Source organism: Scyliorhinus canicula, chromosome 3 (genome assembly GCF_902713615.1).
Source record: "Scyliorhinus canicula chromosome 3, sScyCan1.1, whole genome shotgun sequence".
NCBI lineage: Eukaryota > Metazoa > Chordata > Chondrichthyes > Carcharhiniformes > Scyliorhinidae > Scyliorhinus > Scyliorhinus canicula.
Window position 1 is genome coordinate 177834145 of NC_052148.1, and position 17169 is coordinate 177851313.

General features: G+C 49.8%; 1 protein-coding gene across 1 annotated transcript in view; it reads right to left on the reverse strand.

Annotated features, from left to right (window-relative positions):
• Positions 1-17169, reverse strand: part of fras1 (Fraser extracellular matrix complex subunit 1) — a 601677-nt gene that overhangs the window by 288418 nt on the left and 296090 nt on the right. Inside the window, exons 15-16 of the mRNA XM_038791813.1 lie at positions 15397-15540; positions 13995-14135 (exon numbers count right to left, since the gene is read on the reverse strand). Of these exons, the coding sequence (XP_038647741.1) occupies positions 13995-14135; positions 15397-15540 (285 nt within the window). The remainder of the gene's footprint in view (positions 1-13994; positions 14136-15396; positions 15541-17169) is intronic.

Here is a 17169-nt window from a genome sequence, read left to right on the forward strand (position 1 = left end):
CCATCTGCGACAAAGAGTTCCACAGATTCACCACCCTCCGGCTGAAGAAATTCCTCCTCATGTCAGTTTTAAGGGATCGGACCTTCAGTCCTCAACCACTCCTCATATGGCAATCTCTTCATTCCAGGGATCAATCTTGTGGACCTCCTCTGGACCCTTTCCAAGGCCAGCATATCCTTCCTTATATAAGAGGCCCAAAACTGCTCACAATACTCCAAATGGCATCAACCAGAGCCTTATACAGCCTCAGAAGTACATCCTTGCTTTTGTATTCTAGCCCTCTCTGCACTGCATGTGCCTTCCTAACTGCCGACCGAACCTGCTCGTTAACCTTAAGAGGATCTTGAACTAGGACTCCTAAATCCCTTTGTGCTTCTGATTTCCTAAGCCTTTTCCTATTTAGAAAATAGTACATGCCTCCATTCTTCCATTCCGTTGTATTGGACTTAGGGATGAGATTCCAATCAGATAACTGCACCATCACCAAGAACACCTATTTCCACCACCATAACACTGCCCAATTACACTCTCACTTCTGCTCAACTGCTGCTGAAACCCATATCCATGCCGTTGCTACCTCCACACATGACTATGCCAACACACTCTTCGCCTGCCTCCAATGTTCTAACGTCCATGGATTTAACATCATCCTCACCTGTGCTTCCAGTGTCCTAATTCACACCAAGGCTGGGATTTTCTCACCCCACCCACCACCAAGACCTTTCAGTCCCACCAAACATCCATGTACTTTTGGCTGGCCCGTCACATCCCCTGCGGTGTGACCCACTATGGCACTGCTGGACAATCCCAGCCCAAGCTCCGTTCCACTGTGCCTACTGACCTACATTTGCTTCCAGTTAAACAATGATTCAATGTTAAAACTTACATCCTTTTTTGAAATTCCTCCATGGGGAGGTCTCGCTAAATCCCTCCTAGCTATACAATTACCACTAGCCTAGCACCTCCTCCAATATTGGCCTCTTCTGAATCCCTCATTTTAATTACCACATCATTCGCAACAATGCCTTCAGTTGCCAAGACCCGAAGCTCTGGAATTCTCTCTGAACACCTCTCCACTTTGCTCAGATATACCCGACCTCCTCATCTGCCCTATTACCTCATGTAGCCCAGTGCCACATTTTGTTTGAAAGAGCACCAGTATAGTGCCTTGGAATGATTTACTATATTAAAGGTGCTATATAAAACCAAATTGTCGCCCTGTGGTTGAGGGATTAAACTCACAACTCCGACCATGCCACACTGGAACATGTGAGAATACGTTCCAAATGCTGGCTTTTATTTTGAAGTCTTTGGGAGCAAATTGCCAACTGAAGCTTTTGAACTGAATACTGAACTCAGAATCCAGGAACAGGCTCTGCCAACTCAGATGTACCTCTGCAACAGCCAGTCAGGAACATATCCAAACAGAGGTTATCCAAGTGGTGCTTTTCTTACTGGCTGAACTAACATGATGGGAATATATCTTCTGAGGAAAGGCATATATCGGCATATTTTATGGAATGTTTCTGGGTGAATTTACCAGTTGCACTTCATGGATGGCCCTTCCATGAAACCAGAGTTTTCCACAGAATAGTAGATTGTTTCTGCTTACATTTAACACAAGAAGTGTTTAAAAATAATTTTTACAATTAAGGGGCAAAATTTAGCATGGCCAATCCACCTACCCTGCATGTCTTTTGGGTTGTGGGGGTGAGACCTATGCAGACACTGGAAGAATGTGCAAACTCCACACGGACAGTGATTCGGGGTCAGGATTGAACCCGAGTCTTCGGCACCAAGCATTCTTAACCACATATTTGGCTGCCGATCTTTAAATGCAAAATCAACATGGTAATAATTGATGGGAGTCTATTACATACATATCATAGTCTTAGAGTCATAGATGTTTACAGCATATAAAGAGGCCCTTTGGCCCAGCTTGTCCGTGTTGCCCAGTTTCTACCACTAAGCTAGTCCCTCTATACCCACCCTGCCAAAATCTCCCGCTGAGACTTGCTACAATGAGACTCGTGTGTCATTGTGTGCATTAGTCAAGCAGACAATTGGCCTGCTCAAGATGCAATTCTGGTGCCTGGACCATTGTCGGGGATCCAATACATCCCCCAGAGGTTGTCACATATCATAGTGGTCTGATGTGCTCTATACAACATGATTTTGCAAGGGCAAGCAGCTGGACCAGGAGGATTTGGAGAACCACCACATCTCCTCAGATGTCCAGGAGGGTGGCGAGAGGCAACCTGTGGAGGAGGTGTCGAAAGAACCATGGGTGATGGCCAGGGCCCACATGGGGTGCAGGGCTATAGATACCCTCATAGCCTCTCTTGACGGCCAGGACTGTGGTGTAAAGAGCTCTCCCACCATGGGATCTGACATCCGCTCACTATTGTGCTGCCCGCAGGAGGTCATCCTAATGGTGGCATCATTCATGGGAAAGATGCTAAAGCGATTGGCTGGACGCTGCAGGAAAATTATGATAACTCACAATGAGGACAGAGCGATGCTCCTCTTATCGTCTGCAAAATGTCCGAGTCCTGCCTGACAGAGAGTTGAATGTGACCTGTCAATGAACGGCTTGTCTTGGGACCCAGAGAGGTTGAATGACAACTCAGCTCCTACTGCTTCCTCTGAGGTAGCTCAATGTGGACCGGGCCCACCAGACTTCGGGGTTCACCGCCATCGCCGGATACCCCAGGTCAAGGGGGGATTGATGGAATGCATGTCTCTTGATGACCACCAGGGCATGAGGGAATGGCCTTCACAAACTAAAAGCGGCTCTACTCGATGTTGGTACAGCTCGTACGATTTACATGTCTGCGCCCGATATCCGGGCAGCGTGCATAACTCCTTCATCCTGGAACACTCAACAGTTCCCGACACCTTTGAGGTGCACCATCAGGTGACGGGTTCGCCCTTGGGTGACAGGAGTTATCTGCTGGACTCATGGCTGACGATGCCTATCTGAAGGCCCCAGACCGGCACAGAGACCCACTACAATGGCACCCATGCCATGATCAGGGATGTAATTGAGCAGTGCATCGGCGTCCTGAAGATACAGTTCAGGGGCCTGGACCATAAGACCATAAGACATAGGAGTGGAAGTAAGGCCATTCGGCCCATCGAGTCCACTCCGCCATTCAATCATGGCTGATGGGCATTTCAACTCCACCTACCAGCATTCTCCCCATAGCCCTTAATTCCTCGCGACATCAAGAATTTATCTATCTCTGCCTTGAAGCCATTTAGCGTCCCGGCCTCCACTGCACTCCGCGGCAATGAATTCCACAGGCCCACCACTCTCTGGCTGAAGAAATGTCTCCGCATTTCTGTTCTGAATTTACCCCCTCTAATTCTAAGGCTGTGCCCACGGGTCCTCGTCTCCTCGCCTAACGGAAACAGTTTCTTTGCGTCCACCCTTTCTAAGCCATGTATTATCTTGTAAGTTTCTATTAGATCTCCCCTTAACCTTCTAAACTCCAATGAATACAATCCCAGGATCCTCAGCCGTTCATCATATGTTAGGCCCGCCATTCCAGGGATCATCCGTGTGAATCTCCGCTGGACACGCTCCAGTGCCAGTATGTCCTTCCTGAGATGTGGGGCCCAAAACTGGACACAGTACTCCAAATGGGGCCTAACCAGAGCCTTATTAAGGCTCAGTAGCACATCGCTGCTTTTATATTCCAACCCTCTTGAGATAAATGACAACATTGCATTCGCTTTCTTAATCACAGATTCAACCTGCATGTTTACCTTTAGGGAATCCTCGACTAGCACTCCCAGATCCCTTTGTACTTTGGCATTATGAATTTTCTCACCGTTTAGAAAGTAGTCTATGCTTGGATTCTTTTTTCCAAAGTGCAAGACCTCACATTTTCTCACGTTGAATTGCATCAGCCATTTCCTGCACCACTCTCCCAAACTGTCTAGATCCTTCTGCAGCCTCCCCACTTCCTCAGCACTACCTGCCTGACCACCTAACTTCGTATCATCGGCAAACTTCGCTAGAATGCCCCCAGTCCCTTCATCCAGATCATTAATATATATGGTGAACAGCTGTGGCCCCAACACTGAACCCTGTGGGACACCGCTGGTCACCGGCTGCCATTCCGAAAAAGAACCTTTTATCCCAACTCTCTGCCTTCTGTCAGACAGCCAATCCCCAACCCATGCCAGTAGCTCACCTCGAACACCATGGGACCTCACCTTACTCAGCAGCCTCCTGTGTGGCACCTTATCAAAGGCCTTTTGGAAATCCAGATAGACCACATCCACTGGGTTTCCCTGGTCTAACCTACTTGTCACCTCCTCAAAGAATTCTAACAGGTTCGTCAGGCACGACCTCCCCTTACTAAATCCATGTTGACTTGTTCTAATCCGACCCTGCTCTTCCAAGAATTTAGAAATTTCATCCTTAACGATCGATTCTAGAATTTTACCAACAACCGAGGTTAGGCTAATAGAACATAGAACATAGAACAGTACAGCACAGAACAGGCCCTTCGGCCCTCGATGTTGTGCCGAACAATGATCACCCTACTTAAACCCACGTAACCCGTAACCCAACAATCCCCCCATTAACCTTACACTATGGGCAATTTAGCATGGCTAATCCACCTAACCCGCACATCTTTGGACTGTGGGAGGAAACCGGAGCACCCGGAGGAAACCCACGCACAGACGGGGAGGACGTGCAGACTCCACACAGACAGTGACCCAGCCGGGAATCGAACCTGGGACCCTGGAGCTGTGAAGCATTGATGCTAACCACCATGCTACCGTGAGGCCCTAATTGGCCTATAATTTTCCATCTTTTGTCTTGATCCTTTCTTGAACAAGGGGGTTACAACAGCGATCTTCCAATCGTCCGGGACTTTCCCTGACTCCAGTGATTTTTGAAAGATCTCAACCAACGCTTCAGCTATTTCTTCAGCCACCTCTCTCAGAATTCTAGGGTGTAGCCCATCGGGGCCAGGAGATTTGTCAATTTTAAGACCTTTTAGCTTTTTTAGCACCATCTCTTTTGTAATGGCAACCATACTCAACTCAGCCCCCTGACCCTCTATAATTTTTGACCATTCCAGAGAGGCCCTCCAATATAGCGCTGGGAGGGTCACCCGCATCTGGTGGCCTGCTGCGTCCTCCACAACATTGTGCAGCAAAAGGGTGGTGAGCTGGAGGAGGGGTTGAATGCCAGGCCTCGTCTGGCAAGGAGGATGTGGAGGAGGGCCAGGATAGGCAGGGCATGGTGTCCGGGCAGGCACAGAAGATCACGCAATGTATGTGCCAGGGCTGCAGTGGACAGGACACTCTAATCATATCCAAGGTCACCGACTAGGGGGCCTAGCTGATGGGAGAACAAACATCTAGTCTTCGCCCTACGCCCCACCCAACAACCCCTTCCCAGCACCACCACCCCCTCCTGTCCAACCCCGCACCTGCAATCCGTTCCGTGATTCCTAACCTGCCTCACTACAGGGTGTGGGCCCTGGGTTGGCAGTGTCAGCAGATCCAGTCGATGGGATGGAAGGTGATGACGACCTGCACTGCGATGAGCTCTCGTGCTCCGCATCGTTTAACAAAGTCTGACTTCTGCCCAAGGCAGCACTTTCCACCATCCACCTGGATCCCTACACACGAGCTGGCTATTCCATCACATGGTCCCACCGACCTTTGTGGTGATGGAGGTGGGGACGGAATCTGGGGTGGGAGGGGTGTGGAGAGGCAAGGGGGCAGGGCCTGGTGTCGGGGTGATGTGCAGTGCCTGACCTGGGCCCCAGGCCGGTGACAACTCCAATCCTCCCTTGCAGATGTCACGGGTACGAGCCCCATCACATCCTCCTCCCTCGGGGTACACGATAATCTCCAGGCTGCCCTTTGGGTCGGGAGCACGGACGGACGTAACTCCGTGGGGACCCACCACCACCTGGCAGGGCCAGTCCTGGAGGCCTGCTCTCGTCTCCTCCGGGGTCTCAATGCTCATGGCCCATGGAGCACAGGGACAGGGTCATCTCCCTCTGTGACTGGGCGATATCCCTCTGTGACTGGGCCATATCCATCTGTGACTGGCTCAGGTCAGCCAGCACTGAGGCAATGCCGTCGCCGCCTGCAGCCATGCCTCACTGTGATTGGACCAAGCTCTGGAGCACACTGCAATGTCCAGGTGGCCCTGGTACATAGCTGCCTGTGACAGGGCTGCCCTGTCTTGTGCCTTGGCCACCGCCAGCACAGAGTGACCCAGGTCTTGGACATCTTGACCCATGGTCGATACCTTTGCCTCCAAGGCCTCCACCATGAATGCCTGGGTAGCACGTATGGTCAGCACCTCCTCCTGCCCCTGTAGGTGGCTGGACTCCACCAACTGCTGACACCCCTTACACAGGCCCTGGCTCTGTATCTGCATCTCCAGTATTGATGGGACTGCCCTTTCCAGAAGCCCGAGACCCGTCTGGCGGCAGGTAGCCACGGGGGTCACCCCGTGCCACCCTCATCCAGCCCCTCAAGGATTCCTGTCTCTACCTAATGCAGCGCTGCACATGTGCGCTGCACACCAGATAGTGCCCCAGGAGCCTCTTCCCTATAAAGCCCGAGGTGAGTGCCTCTAGGAAGACGGAGGTTGTTAGAGAGAGCTGTGACAGGAAGTCGGTGTTGTCCCAGACCGGTTGCCCCACAGTGTCACGGACTGGCGTTTGGAGGCTCGGGTCACTGTCCCGCCTTGTCGCTCGAAGTATTCAGGGGTTGTGGCCGGGGGCGGGAATCGACCACCGTGTCGCCAGGTGACCCTGCAAGACATGACACATGGTTTGATCGTGGGTAGTGGTGGTGGAGGGGGCGATGTGGAGGTGGTGGATGCTGGGTGGTGCAAGGATGGATTTGGGCAGCATAAGGTGTGGGCAGTTAGTGGCTTATGCATGCAGGGCTACCAGCCATGGCGGGCGATATGGGATGTTGGCATGTGGTGCATTGTGGGGTGCAAGCAGACTGCCGCAGGTGTGGTTCGGTCACCTTCTGGGGAAGGGGGAGTATGGGATGGGGGTTGGTGCCAGGGCACAGTGATTACTCATCCTGCTTTTTATGGCACTGCTGGCTGGTCCTGGCAGTGGGGCCCACAGCGCTCAAAGCATCTGTCACCTGCGCACAAGCCCAGTGTACCTAAGTGGGTGGCAGTCTCCTTCCCACCCGGGGAACAGGGTTCCCCACCTCCCCTCCACTGTATCCAGCAGGGTCTTAAGTTCCACATCCTGAAATGGCGCTCTTCAGGGTGCCCATCTTCCTGGCTGGAATGAGCGTGTATGGGAAGTGGAGTGTTTATGTGCCGCTGCAGCTCGTTAGCCTCTTGAGTGCCAATCCTGACCCTGGCGAATCGGACGAGACAAAGAGGGACTCCCGTCCGCAACAGGAAACTTCTCTCCCGAACCTTCCTGACCCAGTGAGAAGGAAGGGAAAAAAAAGAGAAGGGGGAGAAAGAAAACTACATAAAGAGAAACGGAAAGAAAGGAAAGAAGGAAGGGAAGAAGGGAACCAACCACAACAACCACCCTCCCAACAAAAAGGTATCTCGAAGCCTGAGGCAGACCCTGCGAGAGCAGAGGAGCGGGGGAAGGAAGAGCAACCTCAGGGTAAGGAACAGCAGCAGGGAAAGAGAGAGAGACAGACAGACAGACAGAAAGAGAAACACCAAAGCGAAGGGACAGCGAGACGCCAGCAGCAGCAGCAGCAGCGAGGAAAAGGCGCATGAGCAGCGGACGCGCAGGCAGACGGCCTCACAAGACGAGACCGAGGTTCAGCCTGAAAGCGAAAGCGATGGTGGACCAAAGAGTGGAGCGTGAGCAGGACGTAATGACGAGCAAAAAAGAGGTGCCCTGGTCGGAGCTCCAAGCAATGATGAAGGAGGCGCTGGCGGAGACGACGCACGATATGCAGCAGACCATTGAAAGCCTGGAAAGGGGCATGAATGCACAGAAAAAAATGATTCTGGAGTTGGATCAGAGCGAGAGGGTGATAACTCTAGAAGCCGAGGTTTAAAGGTTAGTAACGGCGCAGAAGAGCCTTAGAGGGAAAGTGGAGGACCAGGAAAATAGGTCCAGATGGTAGAACATTAAAATAGTGGGTCTGCCAGACGGAATAGAGGGCAGAGACCCAACAGACTACATCACCCAAATGATGGGCAAGCTCGTGGGAAAGGAGGTATTCCCATACCCACCAAAAATAGACAGACGCACAGGTCGCTCCGATCCAAGCCCAAAGCCAGAGCGATTATTGCAAGGCTGCACCGGTTCCAAGACAGGAAAAAAATCCTAAAGTGGGCCCAGCAAACGAGACGGAGCAGGTGGGAAGGGAAGAACATAAAGGTGTATCAGGACATTGGAGCGGACCTAGCCAAAAAAAAGGGCTGAATTCAACAAGGCAAAATCAGCACTGCACAAAAGCAAGGTACAATTTGGGAATATTATTCCCGGCCAAACTCTGGGTAACATTTGAGGGGAAAGCTGTATTTTAACACCCCAGCGGTGGCTGATGAGTTTGTTCGAGTGAACAAACCTGGGGAGGTGCAGACGCAACCGCAATCTGTAATTAAAGACATGGGGACAGAAAAGGAAGGGAAAACCAGAACAAAGAGCGGAGGACAGACCGCAAACAAGGACAATGGGATCATGAACTGTGCACATGTTTTTTATGTCTTGCGCGGGACTGTGCTGCCTCGTTTCAGAGTTTGTCTCCTCTCTTAATGCAATGGGGTTGGGGGGGGGGGGACCCCCGGAGCGCTGGGGCCCGACCCCATGGTGAGAGCGGCGACCCTGGCAATGTTGAACGGTCCCCGAGCAAAGGGAAACCCCGGAGTGCAGGGCGCGTCCACCAGGTAAGTATGGGTGATCCCACAGGACCGGGGTTCAGAAACCCCCCCCACCAGGATCGTTACCTGGAATCTAAGGGGACTCAACAGCCCAGTGAAAAGATCCAGAGTCTTCACCCAGCTAAGAAGCTTATAAGCAGACATAATCTACCTAGAAGAGACGCACCTGAGGGAGACGGGCAGACTGCTGGTAAAGAAGGGCTGGGTGGGACAGACGTACCATTCAGCTACGGGACAAGGGCTAGGGGGGTAGCAATATTAATTAGCAAAAGGACGAGGTTTCCTGGGATCCAATTCCTGGGATCACGGGAACCGACTACTCCGCGATCGTTATCTCTGACCACGCTCCACATTATATGGATGTGAGGGTGGAGACAGGCTAGGCCTAGCGCCCCACGTAGAGGCTGGACACAGATCTCCTGGCCGACAAGGCTTTCTGCCAAAAAATATCGCAGGCCATAGACAATTACGTTAGTAACAACCAAAACGGTGAGGTCTCACCCTCCACATTTTGGGAGACACAGAACGCCGTGATCGGAGGAGAGATGATAGCCTACAAGGCAAGCAGAGATAGGGAAGAGAGGGTGGCCAAGCAACAGCTAGTGGACTCCATTCTGGAAGTCGATAGAAAGTACTCCGAGGCCCCGACTGTAGAGCTGCTTTTGGAGAGGAAAAAGCTGCAAATGGACTTTAACCTGCTATCCACTAGGAAAGCAGTGTACCAATTCCACCAGCACTGGGAACCTTCTACGAACACGGAGACAAGGCTGGCTGCCTACTGGCTCACCAGCTGAGAAAGCAGGCAGCCACAAGGGAAATAGTGCAGGTTAAGGATAACAGACTGGTAACAGAGCCAATGGAGGTCAATCGGGCATTTGAGACCTTCTACCGGGACTGTACACCTCCGAGCCCCCCGATGGGATGCAGGAATGAAACAGTTCCTAGACAGACTGGAACTACCAGTGGTGCAGGAAGACAGACGGGGTGGAGCTGGAAGCACCAATAGACGTGGGGGAAATCACGGAGAGCATCAGCTCCATGCAAGCGGGGAAGGCACCGGGACCAGACGGGTTCCCGGTGGACTTCTACAAAAAATTTGCAGCAGTCCTGGCCCCACACCTAAGGGGCATGTTCATGGACCCATTGGCAGGGGGCACCCTATCCCACGCTAGCGCAGGCTACAATCTCACTAATACCCAAAAAGAAGACCTGACGGAATGTGGATCATACAGACCAATTCACTGCTGAACGTGGATACGAAAATACTCGCGAAGGTCCTGGCTAAAAGGCTGGAGGGCTGCGTACCAGAGGTGGTCGCAGAGGACCAAACGGGCTTCGTCAAGGATAGACAGCTCACAGCAAACATCAGGCGGCTGCTGAATGTGATAATGCCCTCCCCGGGGAGAGAACACCAGAGGTGATCGTCTCCCTGGACGCAGAAAAGGCCTTCCACAGAGTCGAATGGAACTACCACCTCAAGGTACTGGAACGGTTTGGGCTGGGAGCGGGATTCACCACCTGGGTGAGGCTCCTGCACAACGCTCCCAAAGCGAGCGTCCGAACTAACGCAACCAGCTCTGAATACTTCCAGCTACAGAGAGGAACAAGACAGGGCTGCCCCCTGTCCCCACTCTTGTTCGCGCTCGCGATCGAACCCCTGGCGATAGCCCTGCGGGTCACGAAAAGCTGGAAGGGAATCCGGAGAGGAGACAGAGAGCACAGAGTTTCACTCTATGGAGATGGCCTGCTTCTGTATGTCTCAAAGCCACAGGAGGGACTGAAGGCAATACTGCAAATACTGAAAGAGTTTGAAACCTTCTCTGGCTACAAACATAACCTGGGCAAAAGCAGGGCATTCCCAGTGAACACAAAAGGGGGAGGGACAGAGCTGAAGGGGCTCCCGTTTAAAACGGCCCAGAACAGATTCCATTACCTGGGGATCCAGATAGCCAGAGACTGGACACAGAGGCACCAATGGAACTGACCAGCCTGGTGGGGAAGTAAGAAAAGACCTTCAACGGTGGGGTTCACCCCCACTCTCCCTGGCATGGAGAGTGCAGACGATCAAGATGAACATACTGCCAAGGTTCCTCTTGCTGTTTAGATTCATTCCGATCTTCATCCCCAAGGCCTTTTTCCAAAATGTAGACAGTCTAATCATGGCCTTTGTGGGGGAGTAAGAACCCGAGAATTCCCAAACCGACACTGCAAAGAGGAAAAGTCAGAGGGGGCCTGGCTCTACCGAACCTACAATACTACCACTGGGCAGCAATGGCGGAAAAAGTGAGGGGCTGGGTACAGGAACCCAACACATATTGGGTACAAATGGAGGAGGCATCCTGTAAAGGAACAATCCTCCAGGCCCTGGCTACAGCAGCACTCCCATCCTCCTTAACAAGGTACACAACGAGCCCAGTGGTAGCAGCCACGCTGAAAACGTGGACCCAGTTGAGACAGCAGTTCGGGATAACCAAAATATCCCCCATGGCCCCCATCTGCGGCAATCACAGATTCCCCCCAGCCATGCTAGATACCACCTTCAAAAGATGGAGGCAGGACGGGGGCACACTGACTTCTACGTAGGGTGCAGACTGGTGACCCTGGATGAACTGACAAGGAAGTGGAAACTAGCAAAATGACAGGAATTGAGACACCTCCAAATAAAGCACTTCCTCCGCAAAGAGACACTAGGGTACCCCGGGGCCGCAGAAACCACACTACTAGAGGGCCTGATAGGCACAAGCAGCGAGAAGTGGGGGGGGCTATGTGGTAACATATACGGACAGCTACTGGACAGAACTCGAACACCACTGGACGGGACCAGACAAGAATGGGAGGACGAACTGGGGACAGAGGTAGGATAAGGACTCTGGAGCAAAGCACCAAGCAGGGTGAACTCCATCTCCTCCTGCACAAGGCTAAGCCTAATGCAGCTCAAAGTGGTGCACAAAGTGCACCTGACCAGAACCCGAATGAGCAGGTTCTTCTTGGAGGTGGAGGACAAATGTGAGCGGTGCCAGAAGGGCCCGGACAACCACACCCAAATGTTTTGGGCTTGCCCCAGCTTGCTGGGTCTGGACGCCTTCTCTCTGGCAAAATCCAAGGTAGTGGAGGTGAGGGTGAAGCCATGCCTGGTTTAGCGCAGGGCTAAATCGCTGGCTTTGAAAGCAAACCAAGGCAGGCCAGCAGCACGGTTCAATTCCTGTACCAGCCTCCCCGAACAGGCGCCGGAATGTGGCGACTAGGGGCTTTTCACAGTAACTTCATTGAAGCCTACTCGTGACAATAAGCAATTTTCATTTTCATTTCAATAGTGGCAATCTTCGGGGTATCGGAGCAGCCAGAGCTACACATGGGGAAGGGGGCTAGCGCCCTTGCTTTCGCTTCCCTAATCGCACGGCGGAGAATCTTGCTCGGCGGGCGATCGGCAACTTCCACCCAAAGCTGCAGACTGGCTCGCTGACCTCTCGGAATTTCTCCACCTGGAGAAGATTAAGTACGCCATCCGAGGGTCAGAGGAAGGCTTCCTGGATACTTGGGGGCAGGTCGTCGGCCAGCACCGCTTTCATGGTTGTAGAACCCCACCGATTCAATGCTGGCGTCAGCACTTAGTCTCTGAAATAGAGAATTCCTCCTGTTATCTTTTGTATTGGTTACACCGATATCAGGCAAACCACGCCGATAAGACTAGCACAATTGAGCATTAACTCCAGGCGAGAAAATCAAAACAGGTGACCAAACTAGCAATCTGACTAATTGGTCTCAACATGGTGGCACAGTGGTTAGCACTGCTGCTTCACAGTGTCAGAGTCCCAGGTTCAATTCCCAGCTTGGGTCACCGTCTGTGCGGAGTCTGGACGTTCTCTCCGTGTCTGTATGGGTTTCCTCCGGGCAATCCGGTTTCCTCCCACAATTCCTGAAAGACGTGCTGTTAGGTAATTTGGACATTCTGAATTCTCCCTCCGTGTCCCCGAACAGGCACCGGAATGTGGCGACTAGGGGCTTTTCACAGTAACTTCATTGCAGTATTAATGTAAGCCTACTTGTGACAATAAAGATTAGCTTGATTTGTGTAACTAATGTAACATGTCCGAATAGAGTTCAACATTAAAAGAAAGATTCTATGTAATTACTTCAATTCCCAAGTGTAATTTCTTGGTGGCAAATAACATTTCATGATACAATGGTCAAGAATGAACATGAGACTGTAATTTGTCAACTAGTGTGGCACTAATCATTCCAATAAAATAATTTTTATCTTTCTCCGCAGTGAAAGAACTGTTCACAAAATTACTGGGATTTTAAAATGTGCTATTTCCGAGAACGTAACTTTATTAACAGGTCATCAGGGAAGAAAATTAGTTGCTCGTTTGTCACTAAAAGAGGACTTTCAAACCCAAAGGCTGCTCCTGATCTCAGTTGTAGCACGAAGGACAGCTTCCTGGTAGAGGCTACCCCATGCTCACAGGAATGTTTCCCTTTCCTTTCTCATCCAAATAGCCGACTAACAAGGATCAGAGAGCTTTATTGGTGGAGGATAGTAGCAGATGGTTTGTCAGTTGTCAGACAGGGATGGTTTGTGTTGCACTGGGCACCAAGCAAGGGGAAGAAGAAACATAAATACCTCAGAAGATTGAAGTTTGATATCCATCTCAAGACAGCCTCCCACGCTGAAAATAGTGGATTACATTATACAAGACCAGCCCCTGTACTTTGTCTCTCACACTTCTGTACATACTTCTCCAATGTTAGAGGAAACCATTCACCAGCCCAATTAATTCTGATTATACCATATAAAGGTTACAGAAGAAATGATCATCTATCAACATTTGTCAGATGTTAAGAAAGCCAGTGGACAGTAAATGTTTTTCCTTTGAACATTTTCCAATACCCAAATTAACAGTGAGATCAAATTCCTTCCTGCACTATTTTCTGCTATGACACTACAAAGTGTATTGAATCTCATCATTGTATTGCATGCAAGATAAATATAAATGACACAATCAAGCAGTATAATAAGCTGCTCTTGCAGAGTACTCTTCATGAGAACTGTACAAATATCTCAAATAAGTTACATATTTTCCTGTTGAAATGTGGGTCATTAGTCAGCCTTCGTTCTTACCTGCACATCTATTAGCCACATCTTTGTAATAGCCCTGTGGGCAATGTGAGGCACACTTTCCATTGTGTAGCACCCTTCCTTCAGAACAGGTCAGGCAATTTTGGTTGTCATGGTAGCAAGTCAAACAAGATGAATCACATGCTGCACAAGAAGGATAAAAAGGGAAATCAAGCAAAATCTAATAGATTAAACTGTTAAAATAGCTCAAGTCAATTAACCGAACCATTCATGTATATAGTTAATAGGCTTAAGTTAATTTATGTTTTTAGTGCCTCAAGCAATTCCTCTACTTATAGATTACTTCAGTAAGATCTTAGGACTGTCCCATTTTGGAAAATTACATTTTATTGTGCAAAGTTTTTAGGTATTCTGAAAATTCAGCATACATGAACAGCTGCTAAAGTAAAGCACTGCATGAGCAGCAAGACACCACCAGTCTATGAAGAGCCAGGTGGGCTGCAACAGGAGTTCAGCCTTCATGTGCCAAAATTAATATTTGATTAGATAAACTACAATATTATTTTCTGTTATTTTTATGTTAAGCGAAAGCTAATTCTGTGACTGTTAAAACCCTGGGATGCAAGTCGTTAGGCCCAGGGAATTTGTCGTCATTTTCGGCCATTAATTTCTCCCATAATATTTCTGTATTTGTGATGATTTCTTTAGATTCCTCATTCTTCCTGTTTCCCCATTATTTGCGGAATGGTTATCTTCTACTGTGAAGGCAATTGCGAAGCATTTTTATTTAATGTGCCTGCCATTTCTTTATTCCCCAATATAATTTCACCTGTCTTTGCTTCTTGCAGTCCATATTTATTTGCCTTGATCTCTTCCTATTTACATATCTAAAGAAACTGTTTTTATGTCTCCAGATAGGTGACTCATAGTTTCTTTTTCCTTATCAAATTCCTGATCCTCCCTTATTGAATTCTAAAATACTCCCAAAGTCCAGGCCAATTACTCTTTTCGACAACATTCTAAACTTCTTCCTTTGATCTCATACTATCTCTCTTGACTTCTGACTGGCTGGCAGATCTCGACAGGCAGGGTTTCCACTCCAAGGATCTGCATCCCAGGGTAGATCTGATTCTAGCCAATCACTTAATTCTGTCAGCCTCCCCCTTAGAACCATTTCCCACAGTTTTCCAATCGGTGGGTTGAACCAGAGTCTGTTCCACTAAATTCGGCCCATCATCACGAGTAGGTAAATGGTATGAATATCTATGATACGATGAATACAACATAATGAGTAGCAAATTACTTCTGATACATATATTATAGAGAATACATATGAAACTATAATTAACTGACAACAAATGCTTTCAAACTCAGGAGATGGGTTGCAGCCAAAAACAAAAGGATCATTGCAAGTCTTTAAAATATATCAAATATATTGGCTTACCATGGCAATGTCCATCTTTTACGGAAAATCCAGCTCCACAGTTGGCAACACAGGCACCGTCTTTGAGCAGATATGATTGATCCTTACAGTTAACACAATCAGTCTCTGAAGGGCCGCGGCACGTTAAACAGGATTCATGGCAAGCTGAAAGAAACATTTTATGGGGATTATTCGATCTGTGTTTAAATATAAGTTGTGAATCATGCCGCTTCCCCAGTTTCCCGTAAAATTTATACCATCAGTCAAATCTGGTTACTCTAACTGGGATTCTTGGAAATGGTATCCAAAGCCAATCATTTTCTCATCCTGCAAATGCTGACCAAATATTACCCAGAATCACTACACCAATAAAATGTATCCGGTGAGGGACCAGTAACTTTTTGTTTATAGTAGGAAAAGTTTGAAATCCCAATTACTCACGAAGAGGATAAATCCACCAGACTAGAACAATTTTAACCATCTATCTGAAACTCCAACATTCAGAATTATTACGAGGTACATAAAGGAGTTAATTGGCAAATTGTAGTCAAACAGGCAACATTGCATATTAAATACCAGATGTGACCAAGATATGTCCACAGATTTCTCAACAAACCATCCAGATGGCAATGACCACTATGAGTCACAAAATCTTGTTAAAATTCGCTCCCTCGCAAGGGATTTCACCTCCAAATTTTTGCAGATCCAGCCTCTGAATTCTCCTCAATGACTACTCAACTCACCTTACGGTGGTTCAATGTCTTCCCTTGACACTGTATTCCACAGGATTCAAAAAACTGCATTCCACCTCTAATTCCTTGCATAAATCCGATTCTTTCACAGACTGCCAGATTCACTGAAATGACACTGCTCCTGGCTTTCTCTAAACACCTGTCATCCAATTCACCAAGCTACAAATGACTCCCAGGGCTACTTCTGATCCCTAACCCTCTCCAGCATGGAACCAGTGTAAAAGCGCGCAACTAGAGCTGCGGAGACACAGGATAAATGAGTGCGATGAGAACTGCGGAGACACAGGGTAAAAGATCGCGACGGGAGCTGCGGAGACACAGGGGGCGCGATTCTCTGCAAATGCGGAGAATCGTAAAGGCTGCCGTGGGACAGGCCGTGACCCACGGCAGCCTTCACGGCCACTTCCGGGGCCGATTCTCCCCCCCGGGCGGGGCTAGGAGTGCTGCCCCGTGCGTCACGGCCTTGACGACGGTCGTCAAGGCCACACATCAAGCGTCACGGCGGCTGACGCGGCCGATGACATCAGCCGGGCATGTGCAGTTGGCGTCTTTCTCATCAGCCGCTCTGCAAGACGTGGCGGCTTGATCTTGCCGGGCGGCGGAGGGGAAAGAGTGCGTCTGTTTTGGACGCTGACCGACGATCGGTGGGCAGTGATCGCGGGCCTGTCCCCTCCCGAGCACAGTCGTGGTGCTCCTGTGCCAATCGGGCCTCTAGATGCCCAAATGGGGATCTGGCTCCCGTTTCACGACGGTAGTGAACAGGTGTGTTTGCTGCCGTGTCGAAACAGGCGTGAAGGGCCGGCCGCTCGGCCCATCGGCCTCGGAGAATCGCCGCTCACCGTAAAAAGCGGCGAGCGGCGATTCGTGGCGTGGGTCAGGCGTTGGGGGGGGGGGGGGAGAATAGAGAACAAAGATGTGCGGGTTTGGCCATGCTAAATTGCCCGTAGTGTCCTAATAGTAAGGTTAAGGAGGGGGTTGTTGGGTTACGGGTATAGGGTGGATACGTGGGTTTGAGTAGGGTGATCATTGCTCGGCACAACAT